This window comes from Bufo gargarizans, chromosome 2 (genome assembly GCF_014858855.1).
Source record: "Bufo gargarizans isolate SCDJY-AF-19 chromosome 2, ASM1485885v1, whole genome shotgun sequence".
Classification (NCBI taxonomy): domain Eukaryota; kingdom Metazoa; phylum Chordata; class Amphibia; order Anura; family Bufonidae; genus Bufo; species Bufo gargarizans.
Genome location: NC_058081.1, coordinates 518288221 through 518303193, shown reverse-complemented (window position 1 = coordinate 518303193; position 14973 = coordinate 518288221). Strand labels below are relative to the sequence as shown.

At 43.7% G+C, this 14973-nt stretch overlaps 1 protein-coding gene across 1 annotated transcript in view; it reads left to right on the top strand.

Moving 5' to 3' along the window:
• CACNA1C (calcium voltage-gated channel subunit alpha1 C) overlaps positions 1-14973 on the top strand; it is a 562571-nt gene that overhangs the window by 499012 nt on the left and 48586 nt on the right. The window contains 1 exon segment of the mRNA XM_044281366.1: positions 5729-5812. Coding sequence (XP_044137301.1) covers positions 5729-5812 — 84 coding nt within the window.

The window sequence follows — 14973 nt, the reverse complement described above, 5'->3', positions numbered from 1 at the left end:
ATGACGGACACTGTTATGGGGGGATCTGTGGATGACTGACACTGTTATGTGGGGGATCTGTGGATGACGGACACTGTTATGGGGGATCTGCGGGTGACGGACACTGTTATGGGGGATCTGTGGATGACGGACACTGTTATGGGGGGCATCTGTGGATGACGGACACTGTTATGGGGGGATCTGTGGATGACTGACACTGTTATGGGGGGGATCTGTGGATGACGGACACTGTTATGGGGGATCTGTGGATGACGGACACTGTTATGGGGGGCATCTGTGGCTTGCACTATTACAGGGGGATCTGTGGATGGCATTGTTACAGGGGGGGGGGAATCTGTGGATGGCACTGTTATGGGCTGGGGGGATCTGTGGGTGGCACTGTTATATATGTGCCATCCACAGACCCCCCCCAGCCCATAACAGTGCCATCCACAGACCCCCCCCCAGCCCATAACTGTGCCATCCACAGACCCCCCCCCAGCCCATAACTGTGCCATCCACAGACCCCCCCCCCCCCCAGCCCATAACTGTGCCATCCACAGATCGCCCCCGCCGCCAGTATACTAAAATAAGATGTCACATTCAATTAATACTTATTAAACATGCCCCTTCAGTCCTATTTCTACCTTACATCCGAATCGCTGCTGTAGAATTCAGGCAGGCAGACGGGCGGCTGGCGCATCTCTTACTGACGTCACTTGCCTGCGCCGCCTGCTTCATTCATAAAGTAGGCGCCGCAGGCACGTGACATGAGTTACGCTGCCGCCCGCCCGGCCTGAATTCTACTGCCGCGATTAGGATGTAAGGTAGTAATAGGACTAAGGGGGCAAGTTTAATAAGTATTACTTGAAAATGACATCTTATATTAGTATACTGGAGCGGCGGGGCGGTGCTATACTACACTGACTGCACCGCCCCGCCGCTATTGCCAGCCCCCAGACCCTCCTCCCAGTCCCTCCCCGAGTCCCCGCTCACTGATACATCTCTGCCAGCGATGTAAAACTGCAAGCATTCGCCCCATAAGACGCAGGGGCATTTCTCCCCCATTTTGGGGGGGGAAAAAGTGCGTCTTATGGGGCAAAAAATACGGTACATGAATCACAAAAAACACTGAGAAATGTAATAATATATATATATATAGAGAGAGAGAGAGACAACAAAGACAATGCAGTAGCACTCTGCAAACCAGATAAAGTACAATAATGCCATAGTCACAAAATATATTACAGTGCTAATGCTACGCTTATTTATAAAGTGAGATACTTGGCAAATGCATTTTGTACAAAACCATCTGAGCCCGTCTGCCGGACGTCAAGGCGATCTCTGTAAGACGGGAACCTAACACTAAATGCTGCCTGTTATGCGCCATAATGGCCAACATAAAGTTCGGGAAGTGTTGGATCCACATGCATGCAAGGGCAACACCTGAGCTGTGTCTATAATGTCTTTCCCCTTTTATGTCCCCTGTGTGCTTATATGTTATTGCATAAAATAAGTATACATGAATCACAAAAAACACTGAGAAATTTAATAATATATATATAGAGAGAGAGAGAGAACAAAGACAATGCAGCAGCACTCTGCAAACCAGATGAAGTACAATAATGCCATAGTCACAAAATATATTACAGTGCTAATGCTACGCTTATTTATAAAGTGAGATACTTGGCAAATGCATTTTGTACAAAACCATCTGAGCCCATCTGCCGGACGTCAAGGCGATCTCTGTAAGACGGGAACCTAACACTAAATGCTGCCTGTTATGCGCCATAATGGCCACCATAAAGTTCGGGAAGTGTTGGATCCACATGCATGCTGGGTCCACTCTGCCTTTTACCATTTTTGTTGCCAAAATGGCCTCCATTACTTCCAAGTAATGCAGGTACCAACATGCATGCCGAGCCCACTCCATACCTTGCAATGCACTCCTGATTAGCCTGCCTGCCCCATAGGCTGATTTTAATTAGTTTCAGTATAAAGCTGTGGCCTGCTCTCCCTGCATTCATTGGAAGCCGTCTCGCACAAGGAAAGGTATGGAGTGGGCTCAGCATGCATGTTGGTACCTGCATCCCTTGGAAGTAATGGAGGCCATTTTGGCACCAAAAATGGTAAAAGGCAGAATGGACCCAGCATGCATGTGGATCCAACACTTCCTGAACTTTATGGCGGCCATTATGGCGCATAACAGGCAGCATTTAGTGTTAGGTTCCCGTCTTACAGAGATCGCCTTGACGTTCGGCAGACTGGTTCAGATGGTTTTGTACAAAATGCATTTGCCAAGCATCTCACTTTATAAATAAGCGTAGTATTAGCACTGTAATATTTTTTGTGACTATGGCATTATTGTACTTTATCTGGTTTGCAGGGTGCTGCTGCATTGTCTCTTTTTCTCTATGTTTTCAGCCATGGCAGCGTGCACCTGCGCATTGGGATGTGCTGACTAACCCCCCTTGCTTTATATATATATATATATACAGTACAGACCAAAAGTTTGGACACACCTTCTCATTCAAAGAGTTTTCTTTATTTTCATGACTATGAAAATTGTAGATTCACACTGAAGGCATCAAAACTATGAATTAACACATGTGGAATTATATACATAACAAAAAAGTGTGAAACAACTGAAAATATGTCATATTCTAGGTTCTTCAAAGTAGCCGCCTTTTGCTTTGATTACTGCTTTGCACACTCTTGGCATTCTCTTGATGAGCTTCAAGAGGTAGTCACCTGAAATGGTTTTTACTTCACAGGTGTGCCCTGTCAGGTTTAATAAGTGGGATTTCTTGCCTTATAAATGGGGTTGGGACCATCAGTTGCGTTGTGGAGAAGTCAGGTGGATACACAGCTGATAGTCCTACTGAATAGACTGTTAGAATTTGTATTATGGCAAGAAAAAAGCAGCTAAGTAAAGAAAACGAGTGGCCATCATTACTTTAAGAAATTAAGGTCAGTCAGTCCAAAAAATTGGGAAAACTTTGAAAGTGTCCCCAAGTGCAGTCACAAAAACCATCAAGCGCTACAAAGAAACTGGCTCACATGCAGACCGCCCCAGGAAAGGAAGACCAAGAGTCACCTCTGCTGCGGAGGATAAGTTCATCCGAGTCACCAGCCTCAGAAATCGCAGGTTAACAGCAGCTCAGATTAGAGACCAGGTCAATGCCACACAGAGTTCTAGCAGCAGACACATCTCTAGAACAACTGTTAAGAGGAGACTGTGTGAATCAGGCCTTCATGGTAGAATATCTGCTAGGAAACCACTGCCAAGGACTGGCAACAAGCAGAAGAGACTTGTGTGGGCTAAAGAACACAAGGAATGGACATTAGACCAGTGGAAATCTGTGCTTTGGTCTGATGAGTCCAAATTTGAGATCTTTGGTTCCATCCACCGTGTCTTTGTGCGACGCAGAAAAGGTGAACGGATGGACTCTACATGCCTGGTTCCCACCGTGAAGCATGGAGGAGGAGGTGTGATGGTGTGGGGGTGCTTTGCTGGTGCCACTGTTGGGGATTTATTCAAAATTGAAGGCATACTGAACCAGCATGGCTACCACAGCATCTTGCAGCGGCATGCTATTCCATCCGGTTTGCGTTTAGTTGGACCATCATTTATTTTTCAACAGGACAATGACCCCAAACACACCTCCAGGCTGTGTAAGGGCTATTTGACCATAAAGGAGAGTGATGGGGTGCTGCGCCAGATGACCTGGCCTCCACAGTCACCGGACCTGAACCCAATCGAGATGGTTTGGGTGAGCTGAACCGCAGAGTGAAAGCAAAAGGGCCAACAAGTGCTAAGCATCTCTGGGAACTCCTTCAAGACTGTTGGAAGACCATTTCAGGTGACTACCTCTTGAAGCTCATCAAGAGAATGCCAAGAGTGTGCAAAGCAGTAATCAAAACAAAAGGTGGCTACTTTAAAGAACCTAGAATATTACATATTTTCAGTTGTTTCATACTTTTTTGTTATGTATATAATTCCACATGTGTTAATTCATAGTTTTGATGCCTTCAGTGTGAATCTACAATTTTCATAGTCATGAAAATAAAGAAAACTCTTTGAATGAGAAGGTGTGTCCAAACTTTTGGTCTGTACTGTATATAAATGTGGAATGTTTCAAAAATTAAAGTCATAATAGTTTATTTTTTTTATCTGTTAACAAAATGCAAAGTGAATGAACAAAATAAATCTAAATCCAATCAATATTTGCTGTGACCGCCATTTGCTTTCAAAACAGCATCACTTCTTGTAGGTTCACCTGTTTTATTTTAGTCTATATTTACACAGTCAAGTTATATTATTATGACCACCATCTAACATCCAGAGTAACCGCCGTGTGCAGCACGGACAGCAGCTATACGGGCTGGGAGTGACTCAGTAAGGTCCTGGTAGGTTGTCACCGGATGAGTGGCCTAGAGAGTGCCACAAAAACATTCCCCAGACCATAACGCTGCCACCACCAGCTTGTGTTCTTCCAGCAGTGGTTGCAGGCTGGTTGCAGGCTGTTATCCGTTCCATGAAGCAGAAAACATGACTGTTCGGAGAAGGCAACCCTTTGCCAATCAGCGGAAAATATGAAAACTGAAGCTTTTTCTGTCGATACAACTTTATTAGTAGAGGTGCAGTGACCATATGCAGTAGGGCTCACTGAACTGTTTTAGGCACATGTCTGGTAGCCCCTGGTTTATTTGGCAGTGACCGGCTCCACTGCAGAATGTTGGTCTGCCCTTGCACACATTCGTAGCCAACATTCACCTCTCACATCAGTGGCACATGATCCTCCGCAGTTTCCACGTCACTTATTCACAATGGTGCCATTTGACCACTCACGATACACTTTCACTACAGCCGCACATGAAGAGATCATGAACTGCGATGTTTCAGAAATACCGCCACCCCGGCTCGAAAGCCAATAATCATCCCTTTATACAACTCTGATAAATCGACCATTTTACCCATGACAGCAACGAGGGATATGTGTGCAGACAGCCTATCTCACCCCTTATATACCCCCCAAGCCAGCTCACCACACGTGACATCCTTCATGAGCTACACACTGCCGACATCGAAAGTAGGAAGTGGTCATAATAATGTGACTCGACTGTGTAACTTCTTAGGTGTTGGTGACCGTCAACATGCTGGACCTATAAGTATAATATTAAATGCTTCATTTAGAGAGAGTTCAGTTGATCAGAGGTAACATGAGGTTTGGGCTGAAAAGTCCAAAAATTAGTTTATCAATCCAACTTCATATACAAACTTTGAGTTACATTCTTTTCTGAATATCCCCAAACATGAAACCGTTGCTCCTGTCCAACACACACTACAACCCCCAACATCCTGTAGACCAGAACAATGGATGAATATACATGAACACCCCCTCCCCCCATTACCGCTGGCTAATTATTTCTCTTGTACATGAAACACTGTGAATTTAGGAAGGGGGTGCCTAGCTTGGTGCTGGGGTCCCCTGCTGATACTTGGGAGGGGGCCCCTTTCTTTTTTGCCGGGATGTCCTGCTGATGCAGAGGGTGTGCCCTGCTTTATATGGGGGTGGGCTAAAGAGGGATGGTCACTAACCCTTTCACTGCCAGAAGGGTCTGCGTGGTTTAAATTGGCACGCCCTACTGGCATGGAGGGGAAAACTAGTGCTGATGCTGTGTTTGAGTCTGTCTAACAATCCTTTTTAATTCCCTACCTTGCCTTGCCTCCTGACCCCCTATGTAGGGTTATTTTAGTGACCCTTGGAATGTCTTTGATTTTCTGATCGTCATTGGCAGCGTAGTAGACGTCATTCTCAGCGAGACGAATGTAAGTATATCGGGGCAGGTCTGTCTGTTCCTCTACAACCCTCTCCGCACTCCCCTTCTCTCTCTCCTTCTCCATGCTGACGTGGGTGCTTCTCTACCTTTCCTCCAAAAATTCCTGCTAGCAGTTTATTTTTATTATTATTCATTTGAATTTTCTCAGACCTACCTATTCCCAGGGAGAAGGGAGAGAGGGAAGGGAAAAGCTCCACGACGCCCCCTTCCATCAAGCAGAAGGAGGGGCTGAAGGAGGTTTTTTCTTTCCCTCGTCTCTTCCCAATCTAAGATTGCAAAGTGTCTATGTGCAAATAAACAGGGTAACATCCAGCGGCCGAACACGAGAGGAGACCAAGCATATTAGTGTAATGCCTCTTAACTTCTCCTCCTTTTTACTCTATTATTTTCATTCTTTCCCTTGTTCACACTTTTTCTTTTTTCTTTTCTTTGATTTTCTCTTTCTCTCTTTTTTTCTCTCTTCTCTCGTCCTCCCTCCTCTTCTCCTGGGCTGTCATCAGCATTATTTCTGTGATGCATGGAATACATTTGATGCACTCATAGTAGTGGGTAGCATTGTTGATATTGCAATCACCGAACTAAACGTAAGTAATTTGCCTCTGTCCGTGACTGTGGCTGCATCACCTCCCTGCCCCCTGTTTTGTCTATCCTCTTCAGTTATTTCTTTTTAGTCTATTTTATTTATTTTTTTCATCTTCTTATGATTATTTTTTTCTTTCGTTTTCTTTCTTGGATTACAAAGGATTTGACTGTTGCATAAACTCTTTCTGGCATGAGATGTGCTGTATAGGAGGATCTGGGAGTCCCTATGGCTGCCAGTCACAGAAGGACTGAGTTACTAGTCAATAGTAAACCAATTCTGTTCCAAATTAGCCAAGATAAGACAGTCCATATTACACAGAGATTTGGCATTGTACCTTCCCTCCTCTTTTTGCTGCCTAACATACAATACAATATACATAAAAATGGAGGTTCCCATTAATTAGTGGACCCTAGACTCCTACTTCCAGAATGTCCTATTGTCACAACCCAGACGTTTAATACTCATCATATTCCAGTTGCCTTCTGCTGATATCTAGCTTTAAATATTTTAATATTTAATCCCAACTGGACACTGGTTTCACACACACACATTTACTGGGGCACTCATGTGGTCATGGTGCCAGGTATCCAGCCCAATCTTAAACTAATGAAGCACAATGTGGTTGCAGTGACTTCCATCTGTGATTGGACCTTCTCAGACTCTCCTTTTCCTCCTATACAGTCAGGACCTGCTCTGTCTCTGTGACTTGGCATGAGATAACAGTTTCTTTTTACACAGGAAATCCCCCAAAAATGTTCCTTCTCACCCAGACATTCCCATGTAACCCCCTGCAGGGTTAAAGGAGGTCACCTGGTACCTCAAACACATCCTCACACTTCAGAACATAAAGAGCCCATGGCTATAATGTAGTCCTTTACATTATATTAGGGGAGTTTCTGTTTAGGTAGCTTTTTATGCTATAAGGGTATGTTCACATGTGGCCTAAACTCTGTGGATTGCTGCAGTGGATTTGCGTGCAATAAATCCGCAGCATTTTACACTACTAGCAAAGTGTTTGAGCTTTTTAAGAAATCTCATCCACATGCTGCTGTGGTCGTACCCTCAGGATGGAGCTTCTCTTTAGGGCCTATTCTTACGAGTGTATATTTTGTCCATGTGTTATCCATCTGTGCAATGGACTACCCATGGATAGTACATGGACCCATAGAAGTAAGTGGTACTAGGCACATCACCAAAACCAGAGCGGGTCCTATTTTGGGCTATGTCTCACAGTACCGTAGATCATTGGAGACAATGGTACCCAGTGGTTGGCAGGTCCCTGTCCTATATGGACCTCACTGATATATTAAAATAGATTTTTAATACAGATGTGCAGCCACGAGTTTGGGTTTCTTGATGCAGTTTTGGAAGCCAAAATCAGCCATGGAGCATAAAAGAAGAGAAAGTATTAGGGCTGTTTCACATGAGCAAGTTTTCTGTCTTGATCCGATGCATCTAGTGAACGCCTAGCATCAGGGCTCAATGCTGACCCATTCATTTCAATGGGTAAGTATACATGAGCATCATTTTTCACACATCATCTCTGCGTTCAGGAAAAATTGAAGCATATTCTATATTGTACGTTTTTTTTTATGGCGCTCTGGCCCCATATAAGTAAATGGGGCTTGCGGCAAAAACGGAAGGAATCCAGATTGAATGCATTTTTGAGTAAAAGTTGCCAGGAGATGTAGATATTATTCTTTTTTTTTTTTTAAATCAGATAATTTTTATTTGACTTTTTTTGAAAATCACAAAAATACAAAGAAGGAAAATATTCATTTTTGTTTTTACATGCAATCCGGATACACTGCGGATGGAAAAAACACAAACACTGAACGCAATTGCAGAAGAAACTGATTAAACTTGTGTGCAAAACCATCAGTTTTTCCCTGAACAGATCCTGACACAATCTATATTGCTTGTGTGAAAGAGGTCTTAAGGACAGATACTACTTCTCTTTTTTAATTCATTTTTGGTTTTTGCATCCAAAACTGCATCAAGGAACCTAAATGCGTGGCCGCACCTTAGGGCTCATGCACACGGCCATTGATTAGCCTTTCTGTGTATTGGGGACTGCAATTTGTGGTCCCCAATGCATGGGCAACATCCATGCGGATTCCATAGATGGATCCAGACCAATTCAACTTAAATGGGTCTGTGGTACGTCCACACCGCAGAAAAGTAGTGTATGCACAGACAGAAACCCCACAGAGGCACTCCGTAGTGCATCTGTTGTGTTCCATGCCTCCGTTCCACACTGGACCTTCAGGATTGCGGATCCATTCAAGTGAATGGGTCTGCATCTGTGATGTGGGGTGCACACGGCAATGCCCGCATATTGCAACGGCTGTGTGCATGAGCCCTTACAGCCATACAACATTACATAATTCAAAGCCCCAGTGTCCACACGCCAAAATTATGTATCTTAGCTCCATGAATAACTATCATGGTCCACAACTGCAGCTTATGAATGTACCTACAAGGCCCCTCTATTCAGCTAAGGGCTCATTCACACGACCATTGTTCTGGTCCGCATCCGAGCCACATTTTTTGCGGCTCGGGTGCGGACCCATTCACTTCAATGGGGCCGCAAAAGATGCGGACAGCACTCTCTGTGCTGTCCGCATCCGTTGCTCCGTTCCGTGGCCCCGCAAAAATTATAAGTCATGTCCTATTCTTGTCCGTTTTGCAGACAAGAATAGGCATTTCTATACAGGGCTGTCCGTTCCGTTATGCAAATTGCTGAAGGCACATGGGCGGCATCTGTGTTTTACGGATCCGCAATTTGCGGACCTCAAAACACAGCATGGTCGTGTGAACAAGTCCTAAGGCTGAAGATACTCGAAAAGACTCTGGCTTCAATGAGTCTGACGCTCTGATAATGTAAGTCATTATCAACATTCTAAGATAACATGATATTTAGCTAGTGTTACATTCCCATTATAGCAAATTTCACAAGTACACTAGTAGCAGAAATATCCAAAATACAATGCAAAATGTAAGCCATTTATCATGTGAGCCATACACCCTGCTGCGCCTTACAATTGGCTACACATGTTATACACTTAGTGGGGAGAATTTATAAAACCAATGGTAAAGCAGCATAAGAAATGGGTTACAGCAGATCACCACTTTAAAATCCATGTCCACCTTTTATCAACAACTTTCTGTGCTGAATTATTCCATATTTTATCTTTATAGCAGTTGGAGCTCCATTTTATACAGAGCATCAAACCTCCTGCATAGACATAGTTATATGATAACATTCTTCTTTCTTCAGCCACCACTAGGGGGAGCTGAGGAGTTTACTCCATGCTATGTTATTATTGAGTTCAGTGTATGAACTATATGCAGTAAGCTCCCAAGCTCCTCCTAGTGGTGGTTGCAGGCAGAAAGAACGATATAATTTTATCTGCATCATAAAAATGGACTTCTGACTGTTATAAATATATATATTTAGAAACTGAATTTAGAACTTAACAAAAAAAATTGGTGTTCAAAGGTGGACATTTAGGTTGTTAAAGGGGTTATCCAACCCCTTTAATGACCCTCCCAATTCTCGGGACCCTTGTGTATACATTATATTTTCCTGCCACCTCGATCTGGATCCCTGCAGGTCCGCCGCTGCATCTCCGCAATGTTTCGATGGGGAGATGCAGCAGCGGCCGTGCAGGTATCCGGAGCAATGTGCGTTCTGGGGAGCAGATAAGTATAATGTATATCAGGGGCCCGGGCATTAGGGGGTTCATTATAGGGGTTGGATAACCCCTTTAATGAGTAGATATTTTTCTGATCGGCTGTTGTTGGAAACTTTGTAAATCTCCCCTAGATATTCACAACACTCTTCACATTTATCCTGAAAATATTCCTTAGGCCTCTTTCACACTACAGTTTTTTGCTTTCCGTATACGGTCCGTTTTTTGCATTCCGTATACGGTCCGTATACGGAACCATTCATTTCAATGGTTCCGCAAAAAAACGGAATGTGTTCCGTATGCATTCCGTTTCCGTATTTCCGTTTTTCCGTTCCGTTGAAAAGATAGAACATGTCCTATATTTGGCTGAGAATCACAGTCCGTGGCTCCATTCAAGTCAATGGGGCCGCAAAAAAAACGGAACACATACGGAAATGCATCCGTATGTCTTCCGTATCCGTTCCGTTTTTTGCGGAACCATCAATTGAAAATGTTATGCCCAGCCCAATTTTTAATATGAAATTACTGTATACTGTATTTGCCATACGGAAAAACGGAACGGAACAACGGAACGGAAACGGAACCACAACGGAAGCAAAAAACGGAACAACGGATCCGTGAAAAACGGAACGCAAAACACTGAATGCAACATACTGTAGTGTGAAAGAGGCCTTACAATGATCTGGTAGGACCGTGCAAGGTTATCCTTCCTCATCTCTTGAGCACCTGATGTCTTTCTTCCTACCCTAAACAGCAGTGGGAAGTTCACGCCGAGCTGCTGTGTGATCCCTGACACCTCCCTGTCCACTCACCCCCTCTCTCTCACTTCTCTTGTGTTCTCTTGTCATTCTCACACGGGTGACGCCGGTGGAGGCATTTAGAAAGCGCAGTCTCTGCTTGTGTACACTCATTCGGCTCAGCCATAAATTTCCTGGATAGTGGTGGCGGTCCATGATCAGTACCTAAGCATTCATAGGTTTTACACCTTATAATGAGAAGTTCTGCAACTTTCTAATATGGAAATGTTGGGAACGTAGTTACATACAGATGCTGAAAAGCCATCCTAAGGCCTCTTTCACACTACAGTTTTTTGCGTTCCGTATACGGTCCGTTTTTTGCGTTCCGTATACGGTCCGTATACGGAACCATTCATTTCAATGGTTCCGCAAAAAAACGGAATGTGTTCCGTATGCATTCCGTTTCCGTATTTCCGTTTTTCCGTTCCGTTGAAAAGATAGAACATGTCCTATATTTGGCCGCAAATCACAGTCCGTGGCTCCATTCAAGTCAATGGGTCCGCAAAAAAAACGGAACACATACGGAAATGCATCCGTATGTCTTCCGTTTCCGTTCCGTTTTTTGCGGAACCATCTATTGAAAATGTTATGCCCAGCCCAATTTTTTATATGAAATTACTGTATACTGTATTTGCCATACGGAAAAACGGAACGGAACAACGGAACGGAAACTGAACCACAACGGAAGCAAAAAACGGAACAACGGATCCGTGAAAAACGGAACGCAAAACACTGAATTCAACATACTGTAGTGTGAAAGAGGCCTAAATCTAAGGGTTTTAACGCCTAGACAGTAGACAATCCTCTGTGAGCTAAGCAACTCCAGATGGGAGACATTTAGCCTGCAGGAACGGAGAGAGATATGTGCTGCTGATTTAGCTCACAGGGGATTCTCTACACCAGGGATCAGCAAACCTTAGCACTCCATCTGCTGTGAAACTACAACTCCCAGCATGCACATTTACTTGTCTGTGAAGGGAGGATACTGGTAGTTGTAGTTTTCAAACAGCTGGAGAGCCGGAGGTTGCTGATCCCTGCTCTAGCATGAACACGTTTTGTAATTATCCCTCAGCATTAAGGACTATTTAAGTGGCTCTCAGCTTCTGCATGTAAACTGAATATTTCCATTCATTGACAGCAAGCAGAGGTCATGGAAATGTAGATACAACGTACATGATATCTGAGAGTTGAAGAATTTTTCATTATACAGAATATGTGTACCTTTGAAATCAATGTCTCTAAAGTAAAAAATGAATCAGCTTTGCAATAGGTCTTAATTAAACATTTCCTGTCTCTATGCTTCCACAGCTCCTATACAGTCCAATCAGTCTCCATGGTAACAGACAACCAACAAACCCTGTGTAGTCTGATCCTGCAGTGACATTTCCTTACATTTTCCATTTGTCCCCTACTTAAAGGGGTTGTGTTACTTCAGCAAATAGTATTTATTATGTAGAGAAAGTTAATACAAGAGACTTACTAATGTATTTTTATTATCCATATTGCTTCCTTTGCTGGATGGGTTCATTTTTCACATTATACACTACTCGTTTCCATGGTTACGACCACCCTGCAATCTAGAAAACAGTATCAAAGACAATGCTAAACCACGCTTATAACCTTAAATGTGTGTGTGGGGGAAAGGGGGGGGGGTTGCCACTGCAGTTTTCAGAAGAAAACATCCTGAAAACAGATTTAGGCTAGGTCTACACGACGACATTTGTCGCGCTACAAAAAGTCGCGTGACAGATAGGGCGCAACAGTTGTCGCGCGACATTTTGCATCAATGTTGCGCGACAATTTTTATAATGGCAATCTATGGTGTCGCACTGCAACATGCGACATGTTGCGACTGCGACGCGACAGTCGCAGGAAAAATCCATCTTGAATGGATTTTCTGCGACTGTCGCGTCGCAGTCGCAGCATGTCGCATGTTGCAGTGCGACACCATAGACTGCCATTATAAAAATTGTCGCGCGACATTGGTGCAACAAAATGTCGCGCGACAAATGTCGTCGTGTAGACCTAGCCTTAGAAACCACAGCATCTAAAATACTTCAAAAACCAGAATCAAACATCTAAAAAAAAAAAATCTCTTTTAGGCATTTTTGGGCTTCTGCGTTTTTAGAATGCCATTTAGGAGAGAAAGTGTTGAGAATGCATTCAGAAACCACAGTAGCAGGCAAAGAAGAGACAGAAGGTGTTATGACTGCAGGATCAGACTGCACTAGGCGTGTTTGTTGTCTGTTACCATGGAAACATATAGGCTTATGTAGGAGCTGGAAAAACAAAACATTTCTAAATAAGACTCATTGCAAATGTGTTTCATTTCTTATTTGAAAGATTCATTGTGACAAAAAAAAATGTTTGCAGAAGTAGATATCTCCTTTAATTTACATAAACCTGAAAACCCCCTTTAAAGTGGCTTTTTCACTTCAGCAAGTAGCATTCATCATGCAGAGAAAGTTACACTACCAGGTACTTACTAATGTATTGTTATTATCCATATTGCTTCCTTTGCTGGATTGATTAATTTTTCCATCACATTATACACTGCTTGTTTCCATGGTTACGACCACCCTGCAATCTAGCAGCGGTGGTCGTGCTTGCACACTATAGGAAAATGTACCACCATCCTATGTGTACTTCCTTGATCCTGGCCACCAGAGAGGCCCAGCTTTTTCCTATAGTGTGCAAGCACGACGACCACCACTGATGGATTGCAGGGTGGTTGTAACCATAGAAACGTGCAGTGTATAATGTGATGGAAAAATTAATCAAGCCAGCAAAGGAAGCAATATGGACAATCACAATACATTAGTAATTGCCTTGTGTTAACTTTCTCTAGATGATAAATGCCACTTGTGAAACAACCCCTTTAACAAAATATTGCAAATTGGGCCGCAGTGTTGCTGCTCAAAAAATCAATCCCAATTAAATGGATCAAAAATGCCTCTACCGAAAGAGGGGGAGTGCAGTAAAACTTTATTTTTATTGAATATTTTTAATAAAATTATATATATTTTTAAACATAGTTAATAAAAGTTAAGTTTTACTGCAACCCCCTCCCCCCCCCCCCCCTCTTTCAGTAGAGGCATTTTTAACCCCTTATCAGGGCAGGCAAATGTTGGTAAGGGCTCATGCATACGAATGTAAGGGCTCCGTGCCTGTATGGCGGACTGTAAATAGCGGTTCACAATGCATGGCACCGGCTGTGTGCATTCCGTGCTGCAGATGCCGTCCCATTACCTTGAATGGGTCTGCGATCTGCAAGATACGGCCAAAGATAGGACCTGTCTTATCTGTCGTGGTGCTGAGGCACAGATCAGAAGCCCATGAAAAACACTCCGAAACGTTGCTCCTGTTGCTAGAGTGAGTTTTTACCAGATCCAGTTACATCAGATATCAGCTGAACATGGACACAGAGATTTATACCCAGAACTTTGTGACCAATAATTGTTAAATGCAACGACAGCCAACGTATGGGAAGAATGTGACAACGTGCCTGATACATGGCCAATGACGGACTGCTACAGTATCACACTCTCTGTGGTATGGGCTGATTCTCTCTGTCTATGTCCCGATCTACAGCTCACAACTATCTCCACCTGTCTAGTTGTGCTGGAAAGCTTTGTTTGCACATCCATTTCTCAGCTGTCTATAGGAAGGGTAGGATTATGACCAGATTAGAGGGATACTGCAGTAAAACCCATCAGTGATGCCCCCAGATAATAAACAGTGCAATTTAGAAGAGAAGATTTGACTATACTGTAAATGAGCCATTAAAGAGGACCTTCCATCAGTTCTGACATAGGCTAATTATGGTATTACCTTGTAGGGCGGCCCCCACTGATCACTGATGCCATGGGTGTATTTTTTATTTTTTTTCAAACCAACCCCTCCCCCCCCCCCCCTTCGTCCGCTGTGGCCCCCCAATGATTTGGCGCGCTGTATTATAATGAGCAGTAAACTCGCAACGGGGAGGAAACGCAGTCTTCTGCTGTGGGCGTCTCCTTCTCCTTGGCTGTGAGCGGTCCGCTCTGATTGGATCGCGCTCACAGCCAGGGAGACACCC